General features: G+C 38.7%; 1 protein-coding gene across 1 annotated transcript in view; it reads left to right on the top strand.

Moving 5' to 3' along the window:
• Window positions 1-22,232, top strand: part of megf6b (multiple EGF-like-domains 6b) — a 49,964-nt gene that overhangs the window by 22,095 nt on the left and 5,637 nt on the right. The window contains exons 5-29 of the mRNA XM_056734808.1: window positions 4,538-4,660; window positions 9,226-9,348; window positions 10,818-10,943; window positions 11,730-11,852; window positions 12,021-12,143; window positions 12,975-13,112; window positions 13,199-13,321; window positions 13,420-13,542; window positions 13,645-13,809; window positions 13,951-14,082; window positions 14,200-14,328; window positions 15,262-15,390; window positions 15,900-16,034; window positions 16,278-16,412; window positions 16,490-16,615; window positions 16,846-16,977; window positions 17,078-17,206; window positions 17,873-18,004; window positions 18,122-18,250; window positions 18,369-18,497; window positions 19,256-19,384; window positions 19,596-19,724; window positions 20,774-20,902; window positions 21,275-21,403; window positions 21,894-22,022. Of these exons, the coding sequence (XP_056590786.1) occupies window positions 4,538-4,660; window positions 9,226-9,348; window positions 10,818-10,943; window positions 11,730-11,852; window positions 12,021-12,143; window positions 12,975-13,112; window positions 13,199-13,321; window positions 13,420-13,542; window positions 13,645-13,809; window positions 13,951-14,082; window positions 14,200-14,328; window positions 15,262-15,390; window positions 15,900-16,034; window positions 16,278-16,412; window positions 16,490-16,615; window positions 16,846-16,977; window positions 17,078-17,206; window positions 17,873-18,004; window positions 18,122-18,250; window positions 18,369-18,497; window positions 19,256-19,384; window positions 19,596-19,724; window positions 20,774-20,902; window positions 21,275-21,403; window positions 21,894-22,022 (3,249 nt within the window). The remainder of the gene's footprint in view (window positions 1-4,537; window positions 4,661-9,225; window positions 9,349-10,817; window positions 10,944-11,729; window positions 11,853-12,020; window positions 12,144-12,974; window positions 13,113-13,198; window positions 13,322-13,419; window positions 13,543-13,644; window positions 13,810-13,950; window positions 14,083-14,199; window positions 14,329-15,261; window positions 15,391-15,899; window positions 16,035-16,277; window positions 16,413-16,489; window positions 16,616-16,845; window positions 16,978-17,077; window positions 17,207-17,872; window positions 18,005-18,121; window positions 18,251-18,368; window positions 18,498-19,255; window positions 19,385-19,595; window positions 19,725-20,773; window positions 20,903-21,274; window positions 21,404-21,893; window positions 22,023-22,232) is intronic.

The raw sequence follows: 22,232 nt of genomic DNA, 5'->3' as shown, positions 1-22,232 counted from the left end.
GTAATGATCACAGATGTTTAAACATGTAACCAGCAGTTCAGCACATTTTCCCAAGAGATGCATTTTACGGAGTGAAAAACATATGTCACACTTTGTGCACGTGCGCGGGAATGAGAGATTTATACCCCTAGAGAAGCAGCAACATTCTTTGTGAGTTTATTCTGGTAGAAACGATTTGCACGTTTGCCCCTAGAGACACAACAGCTGTTCTCCTTATACAGTAAACGTGAACCCTAAAACTTCTTGTTTTTATTGTAAAACCGCCGTAATTGTCATGAAAAACAGGCTCTTTGATGGTAGTAAATGTTATAAAGATATGACAACCACCGTGAAACTCTCTCATGGATTTTTAACGTCATCTCCATCAAAACTTTATTTATTTCTGAAGTACAGATTTGATCCTTTTAACCCTCACCTCTAAGAACAGACACTAATCGTCTCTGTTGTTTTGAAGTCTGAAGCTTCAGGCTAAACACACGGGTGTCCCGCAGCTGTGATGTGTTTTTATGACATCATGAATGGTCAAGTATTTGTCCATTTCATGCCCTAGAGAATTTGAAGAATGTGTCCAACAGTGTTAGCCTCATGATTATTCAGCGCTGTATGAAAATAGTAATCTGGAGTCATTTGCCCGCTGCAATAAAGCCAAATTTAATTTCATAGACTTTATTCGTGAGCGTTTTCGTGACGCATTCCCGAGAGTCTGAACAGAAGATGATCCGCTGGCTCTTTTTGTGCTTTTGGCTGATGACATTCATGATTGTCAGTTGTTCTTTCTGACTGAATGTCTGTGTTTGATGAATCGAGTCTGTTCAGACACAAAGGAATCGTATCTGGACCTGCCAACAGCATCAAATTCATGAAGGCTCGTTTCGCTGACCAGTGTTTGGTCTGTCGAGAGCTCCAAGCAAAGCACATTGTGTGAAAATGAAAACAAAATGTAGACATCACTGTCAGAACAAAAAAAGAATTTTAACATTTTTTATAAATGATAAAAGCCTGGGCTGCATTTCCCGAAACCTTCTTATCGATTCGTCGTTTTTAAGTTATCCCTTAAGCCAGGGGTTCTCAACCTTTTCATGGTCGCGCCCCCCCCAGTAAACCCATTTAAAGAACTGTCCCCCCCATACTGTACATTGAGGATAGATAAGATAATGTGTCAAATATGTTAGAAATAGTTTATATACTGCATATATATATATATATATATATAGACAATATATAAGCAAATATACATGCTATAAATAAGCAGGGCATTTGGGGAACCATCGTGCCCCACCTGCAGTACCTTTGAGACCCACTGCCTTAAGCTGTACCTTATCGTTAATATGTGTTTCTCAAAATGTTCTAGTTAAGTATTCCTTCTGTAAGTCGGGGAAGGTTGGTCTGGAGCGCTCTTAGCTATATCTTATCACTGTTAAGAGTTCACCCCGCTATTGGCCACTGTGAAAAAAACGTAAGTAAAGTTAAATACACCAGTATATTGTGGTGTTTTCATGCAAAGAATATAATTTCCTGTATGTGGATGGTTGTTAGCCTATTTAATTATATTACCTTAAGGTGCATCAGCTGGCAAACCAAAGAATTTAGAATATATTTAAAGATAGCAGATAGGTGGTAGGAAGTTCAGTCAAACTGGAGCGATACAGCATTTTTTTGCTAAATCAAAGACTGCACCATCTGGGAGGCATTTAAATTCATTTAATCCCTGAAAACCTGGCTACAATTTATGCTGCAATTATAATTATAGAAAAGTTAACATTCCACAGCGGAAAATTAAACAGCTTTTGGATGTTGTTGGTCTGACTTTTTCAAGACAAACTCAATGGAGCAGCCCCTAAATTCAGCTCTAGGTGTTTTCCTGCTATACCTGTTGAGTATATAAAAAGTTTGGTTCCAGAATGAGAATATATTTTTACAATTAATATCAATCAATTATATGTTTTGATTTTAGCCATAATATCTAAAAAAAAATACAGATAACAACACAATAAAACACAATCAAAACATGATAACATAATAAAAAACATGATTTTTGGAACCAAACTCTCCATATGTTCCTCGTTTGGCGCTTTTATTGAATAAATATAGCTACATATATTATGATAAAAAATAAGGGGTTCCTAAACACATGTATAATCAAAGGTAGGCTATCCCATGGCACACCTTTTAAATAGAAAATAGGGGGAAAAAACACAAATTCACTCCCTTTTTATTTTTCTTGTCATGAATGAATAAGTCGAATTGCAAAATCAAAGTACCGTATTGTAGGGCTGCACAGTTATGGCATACTTGTTTCTATTATTTCCCTTGATGTTATAAGTGTTATTAATAATGTTGATCATATTTTAATATTTTGATACACACGAGCGTAAGCTACATGCTTCGCGCTGTAAATGCGCCGCTTGCAAATCCAGTTTCCAAGCACAATAAACGTGTGAACTATACTAATTGTTAGTTGCCAAAATTAACTTTTTTTATGGATATCCATTAATTCAGCACCACCGCCATGGACAGCACCTGGTAATGTATGACGTAAGAAACTAACTTCCTAAGGTATAGTTAGGGAAACATGCCTAGTAAAGGTAGAACTGGAGTTAAGGTGTACCTTTAAAGACTTCAAGAGAAAACACAACCACTTTCAGAGTCCAAGTAGAAATCTCACAACACAATGTGATTTATTTTACCTGCAGGTGTTGGTCACACAAATTGTAGACTATATATCTCCCAGGCTTCATTAAGTGCATGTGACCTCTGACCTCTTTGACCCGACACACGTCTCTTCTCCATACACAACACGTGCCGATGCGAGGCTTACAGCAGGTCCCCATGACGGAAGAAACACTGCCGGTTGTCTCCAGGGCGTCTTTTTCATGTCGACCAGCAGGTTGACCTTGGCTCATGAAAGAGGTCGTGACCTCTCAGTAGAGGAATGTGACCTCTCTTCATTTTCTTATTGACGTTATAGTCTGGATGTCGAGGAATGTGTGTTTGCAGACTGCTCTTGTGTCATGAATTACTACCTGCGATTTCTTGTCTTTGAGGAAGTGCTTACTTTTTAAATATATCTCAATTTATAGGCCATAACATCCCATCTAATATCACAAGAACATAAATAATCAGGCCACATGTTAAATATACAATGTTTACGTTAACATGTCAGGATTTATTTCACAACTGGATGTTAGTAGTATACAGTAGATCTTTATGCCAGCACATCTTTACGTTACATAGCTGATTTTCTTAAATTGTGGGGTTTGGACTATACAGATACTTACATGTCCTGTAGTCTTTATTTTCAATGCCTGGAACACTTCAGATCTGAGGTTTCTGGAAGTCTTGATGTGAAGTATTACATTTCTACAAGTTAAAGATGTTAAATCTTTGGCAGATTTGCTTCTAATGTTACATTTCTGGAAAGCGTATGAACCTCAAAATAAAAGGGCTGTTAAAAATGTGCCAGTTTTTTAAGCTGATTTATCACAGTGTTCATGTGCGTAGAGATGCATTAATGGTTTGATCTTCTCGGACAGTTTTCCTTCTTCCATCACACAGCTTACCTCTCAGGTGTGAGACTTTTATGAAAACAATGTATTTGGAAACAAATACAGAGATCTCCAAATCTCCATTTGTTTATGTGTGAGAGCTGTCATTTTTTATACACGCGTGCGTGAAACCTGAATGAATGAAACCTCCCGCCATGAGGTCGCTCGGTGCTGGAAGATTCCCTCATTCTGTTTTCCAGGTCTTCCATATGTTCCTGTTGTTTGTTGAAGATCTCAGTGAAGTTTGAGGTCACCAATTGTGCCAAACAAATGCCAAAACATCCCTCAACATGACTCGGGTTGGAAAAATAAAGTGCTTTAGTTGGACATGAGAAAGCTCTTGATGTTTCCTCATTAGATCGACGATGTGGGACATTCTGGAGTTCCTTGCAAACCCTATTTTTGGTAACATAGGACAGATTTATTTATGCAGAATACACTACATTCAGTAAGCCATTCTTAACATAAGCCAAGTGTTTTCTCATACCCAGAATGCACCAGCCAGCTTTAAGGCTGAAGGGAACACTTGGAAATATGGAAACATACATTTTCTCTTGAGGTCAACTAGCAGCCCGCATTTCAGTAGCTTTACCAAATAATCAGAAAAACAATATCATTAGAATCCGGTTAAAGTGCAGAACAGTTAAATGTGTTTTCAATTACACACATGATTTATTCATCGCAGGCAGAATGTCACGGGCACGCAGAACTCCGTTCTCTGAGTATTTTGAGTCATTTTTGAGATGGAAAGATTGTGCGTGGAAACAGAATATTATGGGTTCAGTATGGCCATGAGTTTCCAGCGATGGGCCTGATGTTGTCCTCACATGACCTTTACAGTTTCTTTAAACAAGACTGCTAATGTGACCATCGGTACCCCATCAACATTACTAGAATTATAGATTTTCATCACCATAATGTGTGATTGTGAGATATTGAATCAAGTTTGTCTTGGCAAAGAATTAATAAATTTCTGTCTCTCTCACCGTCAGATGTCAACGAATGTGAAGAGACAAACGGCGGCTGTGAAGCTCTTTGCTGTAACACCATCGGCAGTTTCTACTGTAAGTGTCCTGCAGGACAAGAGTTGAAAGAGGACGGCAAGACCTGTCAGGGTGAGTCTCATGCATTATCAATGGGCTTCCAGTCTCTCTCTCGTCCCTGTGTGCATATTATTTGTCACGGAAAACACAAAGACTGATTAATTTAATCAGATAAAATAATCAAACACAAACCTATGATGATTTGTTTCCTGCAACAAACATTCCCAGGAATGCACCGTTTATCATGTAACAGAGACAGCAACTGTTCAAACTTCATTTATCAGATACAAGTGGATAGAAATGTGTGACTGGATTTTCTTATTTTTTAAAACGTCCTTTTTATTTTACAATCAATACATTTATTTACCATTTTGGTTATACGACGAAATGCTAATATTGATAAATATGCAATGTTACCATTGAGAAATTTCACCTTCATGAACTTGGCCTTCAACCCCCTCAAAGCATCGCATCCCTCCATAATCCCCCATAATGCACTGCAAACTTCTTTTTTGATCCATGAATATTAAAAACACAAATAGCAGATTTGCAGTGATGTATTAAATGTTGAGAATCTGCCACGGGCACCATTGGGTTCTGCAATGATGAACGCAAGTCTTGAGTTTGCAGATGTTTTATGAAAAGAATGTCTAATTGTTTTGTGTTTTGAGGTTTGCGGTTATTCACTGATGCCAAAATGTATGAATGTTTCCTCTGTTGTTTTATTTTTTTGTGTGGCGAGTCAGTCATCCTTCGTTTATGGAATTATTTAGCTATATGCACGATATAATGTGGTAAAAACAAAAAGAGATTTTAATGGTTTCACAGTCTAATGATCAGATCAAATATGTGACACATTAAAACCTCAAATAAACTGAAGATTGTTGGTCAAACTTCAACCTGTATACAGAAATATTTCATTACATATATTACTGCAGTGTGTTCGACTCAAGGAGAAAATAACGTTCCTCTCACATTCATCTGTGAGATGCCATTGTAAGATTTGTCTGGCTGTCTGATATTTCACATATTTGCGTTCATCCTACAAATGGTTTAGATTTTGGAGCTTTCGTATAAACGCAGGCTTCACATATTTTATATATTTGAATGCCAGAATGTTCAGTCCGCACTCAGCACCTTTTTATGTGTTCGTGTGTTTTTTCATCCTGTACTATATACAAGGTAGAGATGTTTTAAAAAGGAGAACAAAATGAATGGATAATGTTACTTGATTGGGATAGTCAGCCGATTACTATTACAAAAATAAACACAGAAGAGATTAAATATTACTTAAAGTTTAAATTGTTTTATTATGCACCAGAAAGTATCTAGATTGAGACAGTTTGTGTCAAGTATTTGACAGCGGAATTCCGTGATCATTCAGAATAACGTTTTCCAGACAGTCGTGCAATAGACATCAGAACTTAAGAATGAGCAAAACAAATATTTCTCAAAATTATCAACACAGTAGAGATGTGTCCAGGAAGGATTTGAAGAACATGAGTGAGAGACATAAACACATTGATGGAAAAGGGAGCGACGCAGAGAGAGAAGCTTAGGTAGAGAGAGAGAGAGAGAGAGGTATTTTAGAGGGAGAAAATAAGAATGTGTGTTTGAAAGCTTCCCTGTCAGACTGTTCAGAGTTTTGCTTTGTCTTTCATGATTTACAGATTCAGACACATATGTGTCAGTAAGTTATTTCTCTTCTGAATTATGACAGGGTCTCTCACGCTTTGCCTTGCTTTTATTTGTTTTCATTTTTATCCTATTAATGCGGCTTATCATTCTGGATATTGGCAATATTTGACACACTGTAGGCCATATTGTTTCCATGGATACCACCGATTTAACATGGGATACCTGACATTAGGTGAGAGCTCGTATTGATCTGTGATTGACTCAAGACTTTCTTTGAGGTTGTTTTCTGTACATTGAAGAAGTGTTCTGGACAAGCATTATTCATAAGAAAAATGATATAATATTCTTTACCGTGTACTTTAAAAATATAAAAAATACAAGATTTTTTAATTGGTTAGAGAACAAATGTGTGGTTCTTTAACAAGTCTCAACTAACGGTTTTAATGTCAATATATAGATTTTTCTTCTCTTTAAAGTTTAAAATGTCACATGAATGAATGTAAGTTTCATATGAATATAAGTTTCCATCCAGCAATGGATAAACCTCATGGGCTACGATATTGCCTCTGCGAAAGTACATGTCCAAAGTTTCATTGTTTTATAAAGTCTTTATGAATATCATATTTGGCATATGAGATCACCTGAAGTTGGCATGGGTTCGATCCCCGAGGAAAAGAAAAAATAATGTCAAAATGCAGAAGCTTGAAAGCAGTGTAAGTCACTTTGGATAAAAGCGTTTTCCACACGCAAATATTAATGTTCTTCCGTTGACCGAGCATAGTTTTGTCTCTTCGAGGAACAGTTCAACTTTAACCGCTGTGTAAGTGTTCCAGGGAGCTCACAACATGCCAAACCGAATGGTTTCACCGATGCAGGGAAACATTTCTGAGTAATTGAATTAAACCCCAACCAAACAACCACATGCTCAGTAGATGGAAAGCCAGCGGCAGTCTGCCGTCTTTCCTGCACTGAAACGTTTTTTTGGCACACGTATGAATCAAAGACTAAAAAAATCAACATACATATTCAAGCAGCTGAACCAAAGCAACCTCTAATAAAGAATAAAGTCTGAACACTGTAGTAGACGTCATAATCATCACGTGTTTTAGCTACTGAATGACAACGATTTGCAGCATGACATGTGACTGTTATTAAAACCAGAACCTGGAAATCGGTCAAACAGAAATGAAATACCACAAATGAAAGCCGATTCGGGTTTGTTTGATGTTCATCCGAATTGTTTCTTCAACATAGCAGTGGGATTAAAGAAAATGTTATTTTTTTTCTTGAGAAGAAGATGTTCATTATCTCACATGTGCCTCTTATCTACAATCATACAAAATATCAACAGCGGCTCAAAACATCTGCAATCAAAAGAGACTTCTGGTTCAAATGACTTTTTCCAAACGTGTAGGACTTTCTTTCTTTTGCAGAACACAAAAGAAGATATTTTGAAGAATTTTGTAAACCAAACAACACTGAACCCCATTGACTTGTGTAGTATAGACAAAACCCATTAGACATTTCTCAAATTATCTTCTTTTGTCTTCTGCATTATTGTGTGTTGGCATCTAAAGTAAAACACATTTTGTCTGGTTGTCCAGACCTGATGTTTCACAGGATATCACGTGATTCTCTGTTGCCTCTGGCGTCTCGGTCAGCATTCATTTCGTTTCCACACAGGTAAACAGTCAGCTGCCTTTTATTATCAGACGTGTTTAGCACCAGCTGTTTTATAACGGTACCAATAATCCGAATTGAGCTCAGCTGGAGTATTATATAACAAGATTAATGCCAGATATTGAGATTTGCTTCAGTCATCCCAACAGAATGATACATTCAGCACCTATTGATAAAGAACAAGCCAATGAAAACAACATCTCCTGCTGTGATGTCATGAGGTGACAGTGACGCAAAGCTGCTCATTACTATTTAAGAGGTCAAAGGTCATTCCAACACAAACCTTGTGTGTTCCTTTTGGGTTCCGTTGTGTTTTTATTGGCCGCTTGTGTTGGGTTTTGTTTGCAGAGAAAACAGCGTGCTGTACAAGTAGACAGTAGTAACGGTAACGGAGGAATTGTAGGATTTTTCTCCTCTTAGCAGGAGAAGAGACCCTCAGGAGCCCCTCAGTCAGTTTTACTGCCAAACTCACAGGAATCAGCAGGTCGTGTGTTTGAGTGGGTTTCAGAAGAGATGTCAACAAATTCTCAAACTGACCTCAGATTTGTCAAGTCTGCAATCACTATGAACTCCAGATATTTGAATTCAACCATCTACGTTCAATCACCTGCGCAAAAGGAGTGTGCAAAACGATTTTCCTCTAGGATGCTGATTTAACAGTGAAGTTTTGTCAGTTTTTCTTGGGAATTTTAGTGGGCCGTTGTGGGAAAATGTGGGAAAATAAACACGGTGGCTTTCAGTTTACTTCTGATCTCGGATCAGTAACAGTGTTTCTAAAAAGTGTTTCTGTGACTTTGTTAGCATTTCAATGAACCATCTGTGTGTCCGAAATCGCCTACTTCCATACTATACAGTAGGCGAAAATGAGTGTGAGTCACGGGTAGCATGTCTGAAACTTTAGTATCCACAAAATCCGAGATTTGTGTGTGGATCATATGGACACTTCTATGTCCGATGATGCAACTAGTTCAAATAAAAAACTGACCTTTTTGAGCGGTCGATGGGTAGGTACTTAGTTTTTATCAGTACTTATTGTCAAAGTCTGCGATTTTGGATACAGCGCATGATTCAGATTTTTAAATTCCTGCATTTTATTTGATTTTTTACTTAATCTTCTTTATTTGTTTATATTCTCTGTTGTTCATTTGTCATGTAAGACTATAATGTTTATATAAAAGGGGTTTGAATATTAACTCATGATGTCAGATATTTTTTTTTCCCAGCCAAGTGGATGAAATAAGCTGTTAGGTCTGAAGTAAAGACTTTTGTCAAACTTTTTTTCTAACAGTATTAAATGTGATGTGTGTGTTGTTGTGCAGATATTGATGAATGCCAGGTGCACAACGGAGGCTGCCAGCACAAGTGTGTGAACACCAGGGGCTCGTATCACTGCCAGTGTAACGCTGGATCACGACTGCACGTCGACGCACGGACCTGCATCGGTCAGTCAAAAAACATGAAACAAACAGCAGACATGTGACTCTTACGAAGCCTGTTGAGATCATGTCTAGATATTTCATCACAAAACTTAGAGAATATATCATTATATTTTAGATGTAAAGTTTGACATTTAGTGTCAATTTCAATTGTGTTTCTGACACAAACGTCACTGTTATATATTTATCATCACAATATTGTTAACCCCAAATGTTAGTGTTGGTTCAGATCGTTGATCTTTGTACAGCAGGGGTCTCTTTGAACTCAGTGAAGAGACGTCAGATGTCTGATAATGTCTGATCATTTCACAGCCATGTTAACAGAAACCCTGAAGCACTTGAGGAAGAATGTATCCTTTATTGTGACATGTTTCATCTTTAAATAGAAAAATAACAATCCTCCCAAACCCTCTGCACATGTCTGTGTGTCTCACTCTTTGTGTGTGTGTGTCTCACTACTTGTGTCTCTATCTTTGTGTGTGTCTCACTGTGTGTGTGTGTGTGTGTGTTTGTCTTACTACTTGTGTCTCTATCTTTGTGTGTGTCTCACTGTGTGTGTGTGTGTGTGTTTGTCTTACTACTTGTGTCTCTATCTTTGTGTGTGTCTCACTGTGTGTGTGTGTCTTACTACTTGTGTCTCTATCTTTGTGTGTTTGTGTGTCTCTCTTTGTGTGTGTCTCACTGCGTGTGTCTCTCTTTGTGTGTATCTCACTGTGTGTGTCTCTCTCTTTGTGTCTGTGTGTCTCTCTCTTTGTGTGTCTCATTGTATGTGTGTGTGTGTGTGTGTGTGTGTGTTTGTTTGTGTGTTTGTGTGTCTCTCTTTGTGTGTCTCACTGTGTGTGTCTCTCTTTGTGTGTATCTCACTGTGTGTGTCTCTCTCTTTGTGTCTGTGTGTCTCCCTCTTTGTGTGTCTCACTCTATGTGTGTGTGTGTGTTTGTGTGTGTGCGTGCGTGTGTCTCACTGTGTGTGTCTCACTCTCTGTGTGTGTCTCACTGTTAGTGTGTGTGTGTGTCTCTCTTTGTGTGTGTCTCTCAATTTTTATGTGTTTCACTGTGTGTATTTCTCACTCTTTGTGTGTGTCACTCTCTTTGTGTGTGTCTCTCATTTTGTGTGTGTCTCACTGTGTGTGTGTGTGTGTGTGTGTGTGTGTGTGTCTCTCTCTTCGTGTGTGTCACTCTCTTTGTGTGTGCCTCTCATTTTTTGTGTGTCTCACTGTGTGTGTGAGGGGTGGGGGGGTTGTGTTTGTCTCTCATTTTGTGTGTTTCTCTCTCTTTGTGTGGATCTCTTGTTGTGTGTGTGTGCGTTTGTCTCTCGTTGTTTGTCTGGTTGTCTCACTGTTTGTGTCTCTTGTTGTGTGTGTGTAAAGGTTTTTGTGCATTGTGGTAAAAGTCTTGTGTGAGTCGACCATTGATTCAGAATGATTATTAAACAAACTAACTGATGCTTGTGTGTGTGTGTTTGTGTGTCTGTTTAGCGGTCCACTCATGCAGTGTGGGAAACGGCGGCTGTGAGCATTTGTGTGTCCAGCATACTGCAGGTCATGTTCAGTGTCGCTGTCGGCCTGATTACAAACTCGCCGCGGATGGAAAACACTGTAAATGTGAGTCACGCTGAACTTCAACAGCACAACTTTCCCATGAAATACATTCTCATACCAGCCTGACTCTGATGATATTTTTCACATATTGAAGTGTTTTAAAGCAAACTTACCCAAAGCCAACCTATGATTGTCTTTCTCACATATGTCAACCTTATACTATTTATTTATTTCTGCACTCTGTCTGGATAGTTTTATATTAAACAAAGTTTATCGTAATAGAATATTTCTTTTAAAACCACATGAATATAAAAATTATTCTATTTATACATTTTGTATCTAATGGATTTCAGACACGATATATTAGACTCACATCTATGAAATTACAACACGTTTATAACTTTTTGAATCTAATTAAAAGCAATGATAATATCAGACTGTAAGTTATTTATATATTTTAATGTTATTTTTAATGTCTTTTCACTTTAAAGGACAATATCAATCCGGCCACTTTCATTACTAAAACTAAATGAGAAAAAGGTTTTAACTGAGTAAAAAATTATTTTGGTCATGATGTACGTGATGACATCACAGACATCTCTGTCATGTCTCTCTCAGGTCATCTGGAGTTGAAGACACACCTGTCTGGCTGTGATGATGGAATAATTGCTAACCGCAGAATAATTTCTATGATTGTATTTTCAGCTGTTGGAAGAACAGAATATAAAGTCAGAGTTATTAAGAGAACATCAGAACAGACAAGAGAATGACAGGAAGTTAATGGGCTTGATTTGTAAGATCTCAGATTGGTGTGTTCTAGTGTGTGATGTATGTTGTGTCTGTCATCAGTGGAGAACCCGTGTGCGGTGAGGAATGGTGGTTGTTCTCAGATTTGTCAGAGGGCAGGCGATGGCGCCCGCTGTGCATGTCGATCAGGTTATAAGCTGGCCGAAGACGGGAAGACTTGTGAAGGTAAAATTATCTAGTAAATATATGTATATGGCAGAAGTTGTCTTTCGGTCACAGAAATAGATTTTGATATGTTATAAGTGTAGGTCACTTAGTTGGCTGAAAACTCGAGTATGCGTGCCAATCTTTGCCCTTGAAGTGAAGTGTGCATGTGTGTGTACTTTTCTACAGACACTGATGAGTGTCAGACGGGTCAGGCAGACTGCTCTCACGGCTGCCAAAACACCAGAGGATCGTTTGTGTGTGTGTGCCACGCTGCCTATGAACTGGGTGTTGATGGGAAACAGTGCTATCGTGAGTATTCCATTGAGTCTCGAGTGACTCTCTTTACACACATAGACCAAATATCACATATTATAACTTTATCACTTAGCGAATATACAATGTGTCCATTAAGACATTTCTTTGTGATAATGTAAATGTACAAATGTATAAAGTAGAACTCTGAAATTTAATATCATGATATATTGAGCCTATGTGACTTAATGTAATATAATATAACATGAAACGCTGTGCGGTCAAACAAGCTATTTTCAGTACTTTTTTAAAGGTTAAATATTTGCAAAACCCGCAAACTTGAAGGGTGACCAAGTAATGATTAGTAATAATTGATATGTGTATGATGTGACAGCTATGATATGACATATGGTATGATAAGCAATGATATGATACTGTATGATATGATCGAGATATGAAGTATCATATCATATATGAAATGACCGATATATGATATGGTACAGTATGAAATTATATATATATGATGTGATACTATGCGATAAATGAGATGATATAAATATGATATTGTACGGTATTATGGGCATATGATACGGTACGATACATGATGCGGTATGTATCGTTATCATGATATGATATGAAAGAGAATTTATATAATTTAATACGTTATGGCATGATCGAGTGTTATATAATGGATATATGGTATGATACGATACATGTAATGATATGATGGGATAGAAATGTGATCTTGTACGGTATGATATGAAATTACACAAAACCATGCCGCGGGTATGGTATTAAATGATATGGTACGGGATGCGATATATTCTATGATATGGTCGGTACAATATGTGATACTGTAGATATGATAGGATATCTCTGTTGTTGCAGGTATTGAGATGGAGATTGTCAACAGTTGTGATCATAATAACGGTGGCTGCTCTCATCACTGTGAACATTCCACCAATGGACCCGTGTGCAGCTGTAACCACGGATACAAGTTGGATGATGACCAAAAGACGTGTATCGGTACATGACATGTACATATGACCGCTTTCTGTCAGAGTGTATGAATACAGTGATGACCCAGGTGTGTGTTCTGTCTGTAAGTGTAGATATAAATGAATGTGGAAACGGCAGCTCTTGCTGTGAGCAGGAATGCACAAACTATCCTGGAGGTTATGAATGTTATTGTACAGCTGGACATCGCTTGAATGCGGACGGATACAGCTGTGATGGTACGATCAGTTTGCCTTTAGATCAATTTAGAGTTTGATTACACCTGGAGTCATGTTTAGATGTTTCCTTTGATGGTTGATGTACTGTGTGATAACAGATATAGATGAATGTCTGGCTGAAAATGGAGGCTGTGATCACAGGTGTCAGAACAGCGCTGGGTCGTTTCAGTGTTACTGTAAACGCGGTTACCGCCTCGATGAAGACCGCCGCTCATGTGTTTGTGAGTTATTACTCTCTCTAAACTGTTTTGTTAAAAAATCCAAACATCTTTTTGGTTTTGCTTCATATAATGTATGTTGTAAAGGAAGGTGTGTGTGTCTAGCTTTGCAGGATACTGTGGAGGCTTTAAGCAGCGGTCAGTCCATTGAAAGACTTCGACCTCAGCTGACCATCCTACAGGACTATGATCAGATCCTGGAGAAATACGACGACTATGAAGATGACGCTGGAGAACTAAGAGCTGAAAACACACTAGCTGAGAAGTTCAGTACGTTCACTTAAGATGATCACTAGGAGCTGAACATCTTTGATGTCCATTTAAATACACAAAAGCGTTGGAGCGACACGTCCGATTAGAACACATTACATTACTTGTATAATCTTTACTTGTCTCGTCTCATCTGGCTAGTATGTCTGAATGAATCGTTCGGCTCTGACTGCAGTCTGTCGTGTGAGGACTGTGTGAACGGTGGAGTGTGCAACACACACAGAAGGGGATGTGACTGTCCTGACGGATGGACTGGAATCATCTGTAATGAGAGTGAGTTGCACGAGGACGTGATCATATACTCAACCATTTCATTAATCATTTCGAAAGCCTCAGATGGGATCTTTATAATTGTATCTTTAAATGTGTGCATATCTGTGTGTCTTCCAGCGTGTCCGTCAGGTTGGTTCGGAAGAAACTGCTCATTCAGCTGTAAGTGTAAGAATGATGGTGTGTGTGATCCGGTCACAGGAAGCTGTAGATGTCCACCAGGGGTCAGTGGAGAGCTCTGTCAGGACGGTCAGTTTATACATTTATTTACATTTATGCATTTTGGCAGACGCTTTTATCCAAAGCGACTTGCATTGCATTATACTATACTTTTTTCTGTACAATCCCTGGGATCGAACCCATAACCAGTGAGCTAGATGAAATCTATATATATATATAACAGCAGCTTTCATTCCTCTCTGTGCGTGGTTGCATGCGAGTGTGTGTTTAAACGTTGTATTCAATCAAGAAACCATAAAAGTGATATTTCAAGTTAATCAGTTTAACTTACTTATGACCAGATCTGGGTAAGTTACTCTAAAAAGTAATGAATTACTAGTTACTAATTACTTTCTTTATCCTATATCCACTTTGATTTGAAACGGCTCTTATATTCATTCAAATAAATAATATAAAACTACATTCATGTTCTTATTAACTGACCAAAGTATACAAACATGAGAATAAATTAAAGCACTTGTTTTAAAGTTAGCCCTAGAATTTTGATGTCTTTTCCACTTTTGTATATATTACACAGTATTCAGCATAATTATATAAGAAGTAACTGTAATTAAATTACCAAAACATTTAGTAATCCCTTACTTTACTTAAAAAAGTACTTCAATTACAATAACTAATTACTTAGTAACTAGTTACATCCAACACTGCTTATAACAAATTTAACCACATAATCACGCTTATAAATCAAACACCTTCGGTGTTTTAACATGTTGCCAACTGTGTTTGCACTAGAATATAACGACAGAATAATGACGCTGACATTAAGCCTGACAACATCTTACCTTAACGCAAATTTTATCAGGCACCTGACAATGGCTTTCACGCACGTCTTTCAAAATAAAAGTCTCACTATAGAAAAAACATTTAGAAAAGTGGAAACATTTGGTTTGCGAGCCACCATTTGAGAAACACTGGTGTTGAGTGTGTTCTGTGGTTCTGCAGGTTGTCCGAAGGGTCTCTACGGGAAGTTCTGTAATAAGAAGTGTAATTGTGCTAAAAACGGACGCTGTCATCGGACATATGGGGCGTGTCTGTGTGACCCGGGCCTGTACGGACGCTTCTGTCACCTCCGTGAGTTATTTTATTTTGACACAGCTTTGCCTTTAATTTACTCCTACTTATACAGTTTATACGTAGTGTGTTTGACCGTCAAACTTTATTTATAGAGGGCTTTTTACAATTTTCATTGTTACAAAGGAGCTGTACATGAGACACATTGAATACAAGTATGAATTCGAAAGCAGCCCCCCCGGCCAGGCAGATACAAAACAATATGCAAACGGTGGTGAGGAACCCAAAACTCCCATCGAGAAAAAAAACCTCAAGGGAACCCGGGCCCAACCAGGGGATTCCAGTTCCCCTCTGGCAAAAGCTGCTGCCTCTGCATAAGATCAACAGTGCTTGCACAACAAGGCTTAATAAAATATAAAAATTAAGGATTTAAGATTATCATTAACAATCTAATAGCATTTTAGTCATCATAAACTCCGGTCAAATATTTTCTATGGTTATTTGTTGTTTAGTTTTTGTTATTTACTTTGTGACCTTGATATCCACGTGTCTGTGTTGTGTTTGTGCAGCGTGTCCTCGGTGGATGTTTGGACCGGGCTGTTCCGAAGAGTGTCGCTGTGTCCAGAAGAACTCTGTGGAGTGTCATCGTCACCATGGCGCCTGCATCTGTAAACCGGGTTACCGGGGCGACACCTGCAGAGACAGTGAGTGGACGATATTTGTAAATGCATCATCCCGGAACAATGCAAATACACAAAATTCAGAAACCCGAAAATAAAGAACTGAGCTTGCTGTTCTGCATACACAATATGTACATTTTGTGTACATTCCGTTTATATTGGTGTTCATTTTCTATTCTCAGCATTGTTGTGATGCCCTCAAAATACCAAACAGAGCTCCATACTTCTCCATGATATGCTGACCATCTCTGACTATTTTCTTTTTAGCGTGTGAATCGGGATTCTACGGCTCTGAGTGTGTCAAAAAATGCACCTGTCCACCCGGAGTGTCTTGTGATCATGTGACCGGAGCGTGTCAACCCGAGTGTTCAGCTGGAAAGAGAGGAGAGAAATGTGATGAAGGTAAAGAAAGTCAAAACACACACTTGAAAATCTGATGTCCATAAAGCTTCCAAAGACTTCTGTGACATTTGTTGTAGATTGTGTTGATGGGAGATTCGGGATCGGCTGTTCTCAGTCATGTGACTGCTCGGGGGCATCATGTGATAAGATCACCGGCCGATGCGTGTGTCCCGCCGGAGCGGTTGGAGAACGCTGCGAGAAAGGTGTCAGCACTCTTACGGTCTCGTGTTATTGTTTGAATAAAGTCACACGTGTCACATAGCTGTCGTAAAACACCTGCACAGCATCTTACTGGTTAGAGTCATATACTGGTTTGACTGGTTGAACTTTGAAAAACTTAAACACTGACTTACTATGATTATGGCGGTCAAGTTAATGTGTAATGACATTTGCGAAATTCCAATAAGATTTTTTTTCAATATAATGTTTTTAGAGTGTGCTGAAGGTTATTGGGGTGTTGATTGTCGGGAATCGTGTACGCCGTGTGCAAACGGAGGTGTTTGTAACAAGCGTAACGGGACGTGTGTGTGTTCAGCGGGATTCCTCGGCAGACTGTGTCAGAACTGTGAGTGCATCTGATATTACTTCTGTGTTTCTCAAATGTAGATTTGAGGAAGATTGAGAGGATCTCAATGTAGAACTGTAACGAGTATGTGTATGTGTAGCGTGTCCGGCGGGCCGGTTCGGTCAGGGTTGTCTGCTCAGATGTTCCTGTGATAACGGGGGTCGCTGTGATCCTGTAAGCGGCCGCTGCTCGTGTCCCGCCGGCTGGACAGGACACAACTGCATGAACGGTACTGTCAACACATATTCACAGTACAGTGTGTTTTATTACAGAAGGGGTCTTAATGACTCATTTTCTCACTATTAGTTTAAAAAAAATAAGTGTTTAAGCTCTCAGATTGTGGCTGGAAGCATGCATTAGTTTTTGTAAGAAAATATTTGTTTAACTTTATTAAAACTGTGTAAGGGATAATGTACAGGCAACCGGTTGTTAGTCTTGTAGGCTTATTTGCTTTATCACACGGCTCGTTTGAACAACGTGTAACTCGGATGCTAGTATCATTTTGAGAGGGGCAGTTTAATATTACTCAAGAATGTATAATAAAAATGCCTTTTAATAACATGACATTATATTTACAAATGATTAAACCAATTTGCCTGTTTGTGACGTTTGAACGCAATTCACGGTTATTATCTGGGAGTAACGAACCTGCAAATGCCGCGACTGCCCAATCAGAATCAAGCATTCCAACTCTTTGAAGAGCTTGCTCATGTTTCTTGAGTAAAATGTTCTTTGGCACTGTTTTAGCTAATAATGTCTAAATGACGCTTATTTAAAAAAGTTGAAGATTTGGTTTAGTGGTAGAGGATAGAAAATACAACGAGTTTAAAACAGTAGAAATCATTGGCAAGTACCCACTATGATACTAAAACAAACCTGTGTTTGTGTGTTGCAGCGTGTGATGTTGGTCGCTGGGGTGTGGACTGTGCGAACATGTGTGGATGTCAGAACGTTGATGGAGGGTGTGACGCTCAAACCGGACGCTGTCAATGTGAGGCGGGATTCACAGGACCAACATGTGACCAGAGTAAGAAAATTGACACACATTTTTCTGTAAGATGTTGTGTCATTTCTTATCTGTGTAATACAGTATTTGGTAGGTCTTAAGTATTTATGACTAATGTTTGTCAAATCTCTGGCCCAGAATGCCCTGCTGGTTCTTTTGGAGCAGGCTGTAAGCATCGCTGCCAGTGTGAAAATCAGGCATCATGTGATCACGTGGGCGGGGCTTGTACCTGTAATTTCGGCTGGACTGGAACTTTCTGTGAAAAGCGTAAGATTTATTCGCTTCACATTGATTAGCAGTAGTTGTGTGTATGATTTGTGAGTATATGTGTTTGTGGTGCTGCTGTTGTATCGTTGACTGTGTTTGTGTGTGTGTGTGTGTGTAGCGTGTCCACAGGGATTTTATGGTCTGGACTGTCAGCAGAAGTGTGTGTGTGTGAATGGAGCTCTATGCAGTCACATCACTGGTGAATGTTCCTGTCGGCCTGGCTGGATTGGACCACATTGTAACCAAAGTGAGCATATTTATTTGTAGAATTTATTTATAATTGATACTAATAATTCTATGTATTCATTATACATTTGTATAGCATCTACCCTGAAGTCCATTTGTGACCCTGGACAACAAAACCAGTCAAAATTGCGATTTAACATCATCTGAAAGCTGAATAAATAAGCTTTCCCATGATGTGAGGATTTGGATAGGACGATATTTGTCCGAGATACAACTATTTGAAAATCTGGTATCTGAGGGTGCAAAATAATCCAAATATTGAGAAAATCGCCTCTAGAGTTGTCCATATCCAGTCCTTAGAATAGCGTGTTACTCACAAAAAATAAAGTTTTAAAATATTTACGGTAGGAAAATTACTAAATACATTCATGGAACATCTTAACTTAATATCTAAGTGAGTTTAGCGTAAAAGAAAAATGGATAATTTTGATCCGTACAGTTGATTCTTTGGTTTTTACAAAAAATGTCCCCATGCCACTTAAGACTGTTTTTGTGGTCCATGGTCACATTTGTTTTTAAATGTAAATACTTTAGTCTAAACACTTACTTATCAAATCCAATTGTCAATATGACTCTTTGTATTTAAAACATATTCCTAACAAAATTAAATGCCTTGATACCCAATTGTTTTGAGGATTTTTGCAAAACATTTGATGACACTTTAAGATGATCATTTTTTCCTTTACGAGCACATCTGTCTTTCAGCGCAGTATGGCCTTACGTTCATGTGATTAATAATAGTGATTGTTGTGTGTCCAGCGTGTGCTGTTGGAGTCTATGGAGACGGCTGTTCTAAGACCTGTGTGTGTCACAATAACAGCAGTTGTAATGCAGTGAGCGGTCAGTGTGAATGCAGCGCCGGCTGGACGGGAAACACCTGCACACGACGTAACATTCACAAACTTCACTTCTGTTTCAGAGTCCTGTCAGAGATCAAAGACGAATTAAACTTAACATATAAAAGTCAATAGATTTAATATATGCATATATAAAAGTTTCATTTGGATAAAATTGGCCACTTTTATCAGATTTATTCTGCAATAATATATTATCGGCTGTGGTGTAAAATGTGGTCTTCTGCCGGCACCATATTTTTCAGAATGTTCTCGAGGATTCTTTGGCGTGGGTTGTGGTCAGAGATGCCTGTGCCAGAATGGTGGTTTGTGTGACCCTGTGAATGGCCACTGCGATTGCCCCAGCGGATGGACGGGCTCTGCTTGTGAACGGGGTGAGAGAGAGAGAAACAAGAAAATACCTCACATACAATATTTAGCAATGGCCTTAAACGTATTAGATGAATTACTTTTTAAAATGCATGAAATGTCATCGCAAAGTGGATGGTGGCTGAATCTGTCATTGGTGAACATTTGAGAATCAAGTGACTGTGATATCAGATGAACGTCTGGACCTGTGGAGCTCAGACAGGTTCAGTTTTGTGTATTTTTTTGTGTAATGGATCTCCATGTGTTGTCTGTCAGCGGGCTTTATGTGAGAATGAATTATTATGATTTCCAGGCATTACATCATATAATTAGTGTCCTGCTGCTGTTTCCGTGTTAGCTCGAGTGTCGGACGCTGAGAGGTTTTGAAACACAGAGCGTTTTTTTGTCAGGTGTTGCGTATCCTGCGAGCTCTGGAGTGTTTCTCTTTCCTCTCACCTCATAATAATAATAATGACACGGCTCCGGGTGCAGTTTTACTGGTGTTTAATGAGAGCCAATGACTTTAAGTGTTACCAGATGTGACTCATTTCGATTTAGTGAAGAAATGAAGGCTTGGGATCTTGTGTTGAACGATGTCGATCTCAAAGTTTCAATAGAAATAAGAGTACTTATAATAATGATTTTACCAAACGAAAAAGATACTTTTAATGGTATTCACAGCAAAACGATGTCGCCTGTTAAAGAATGAAAGATTATGAATTTCACAAAAATATTATTATTTATTTTGTATTTAACAAACAAACATCTGCTGTTACTCACATAGATTAAAGCGATAACGTTTTGCAAATAACATTGTAAACAACAGATATTCATGTATTTGAGAGATTTTTTCCTGTATGTGTGTGTGTGTTCTGTTGTGTGTGTTGTACATTTTTGTGTATGTGTTTTTGTGTATGCTTATGCGTGTGTGTCTTTGTGTGTACGTTTATTTGTACAAATTGTTTGTAATGTATGTGTGTATTGTTCATGTGTGTGTATTGTTTGGATGTCGTTTGTTGAGTTGTGCATGTTTGTGTGTCTGTGTTTAATGGTTATGCCATGTGTGTCGTCTCAGAATGTCCAGCGGGTCGCTTCGGGTCCGACTGTCAGGACAGTTGTGTGTGTCAGAACGGTGGTCAGTGTGACAGACAGACGGGTGGTTGTGTTTGTCAGCCGGGCTGGACCGGAGAACTCTGTGAGAACGGTGAGAGAACCCAAATCTAGCACTTTAAGCCGTCATGATTCAGAATTAAATCGTTTCTTACAGGAATAATAATTACTACCTATAGAAATAAGCACATCTGTTTCAGTTGCTCATTTAAATGCAGGGAGGATTTGGCTCTCTCTTGTGGCCAGTTATGAAACTGATGCTGTTTTACATGCAGTATGGGTTTTAATAAATTTGTCATGTTATTGAAATGTACTCTAACAGTAAATACTACCTTAAACTGGAGTTAAAGTATCTGATAGCAGCTTGTGTGTGTATTCATATAAGATCCAAATGTGCCCACCACAGTTAAATAATGCTTTATTTCACATGTAGAAATGACTGAGGGTGACGTGTGTGTTTTGTCAGGATGTGTGTCTGGACGTTTTGGAGCCGGCTGTGAGGGTCGATGTGAGTGTGAGCACAACGCTCCCTGTCATCATGTGAGCGGAGAGTGTTTCTGTCCCGCCGGATGGAGAGGACGACGCTGTGACAAAGGTCAGTTTCAAATCAAACTTTTCATATTCTTATTTTATTCCTGTGCCAATATCACGTGCAAAAAAATTAAATGTTTCAAAACCTCTTTGTAATGGACGAACAAGAATAGATGTGCAGATGAGACGAGACGGTGATGATGGCGCAGTGCATAAAGATCTATAAAACAGTTCCTATGAATCTAAAAAAAAACGTTTTCACCCTCATGCCAAACAAAACTGTAAAAGAAGATATTTTGAGAAATGTCTCAGTGGTTTTGTGTTCATTCAACGGAAGTCATTGGGGTTCAGCGTTGTTTGATTTTGACTTGATGAGGAGTCTTACAGAAGTGATGTTCATCAATGCAATGTTCATGTTTGGGGTCAACCATCCCTTTAAGAAAGAAACCGGTGGGGTGCTGAAGTGATTTTGGGTTTCTCACCCTGTCCACTTCTGTTTTCAGTGTTTGTGATGTGGTTGGTAATGCTGTGTTACTGTTTTGTGTGTGTGTTAGCATGTCTGCCTGGCTCATACGGTGAGAAATGCCTTCAGCGCTGCTCCTGCCCGACGGGAACATCATGTCATCATATAAGCGGAAACTGTGGCTGTCCTGCTGGATTTACCAGCCATGGCTGTGAAGAGAGTGAGTGTCGCCTAATAAACTGAGCTCAGACATCTTTATAGTTTAGGGTCAGCATTATTTGAGTTGTCCCGTGTGTAATGAGGAAACACTTCAACTTTTATTGGAGGAAATTTCAAATGATTGCATTGGGGTAGTGTTGTAAAGGGATCATATAAAACTGCCCAGTAGAAGGCGCTAGCGGACTTTTTTTATTACAGGAGCACCTAAAGA

The sequence above is a fragment of the Triplophysa dalaica genome, chromosome 21 (genome assembly GCF_015846415.1).
Source record: "Triplophysa dalaica isolate WHDGS20190420 chromosome 21, ASM1584641v1, whole genome shotgun sequence".
NCBI lineage: Eukaryota > Metazoa > Chordata > Actinopteri > Cypriniformes > Nemacheilidae > Triplophysa > Triplophysa dalaica.
This window is presented reverse-complemented; position numbering and strand designations above follow the sequence as displayed.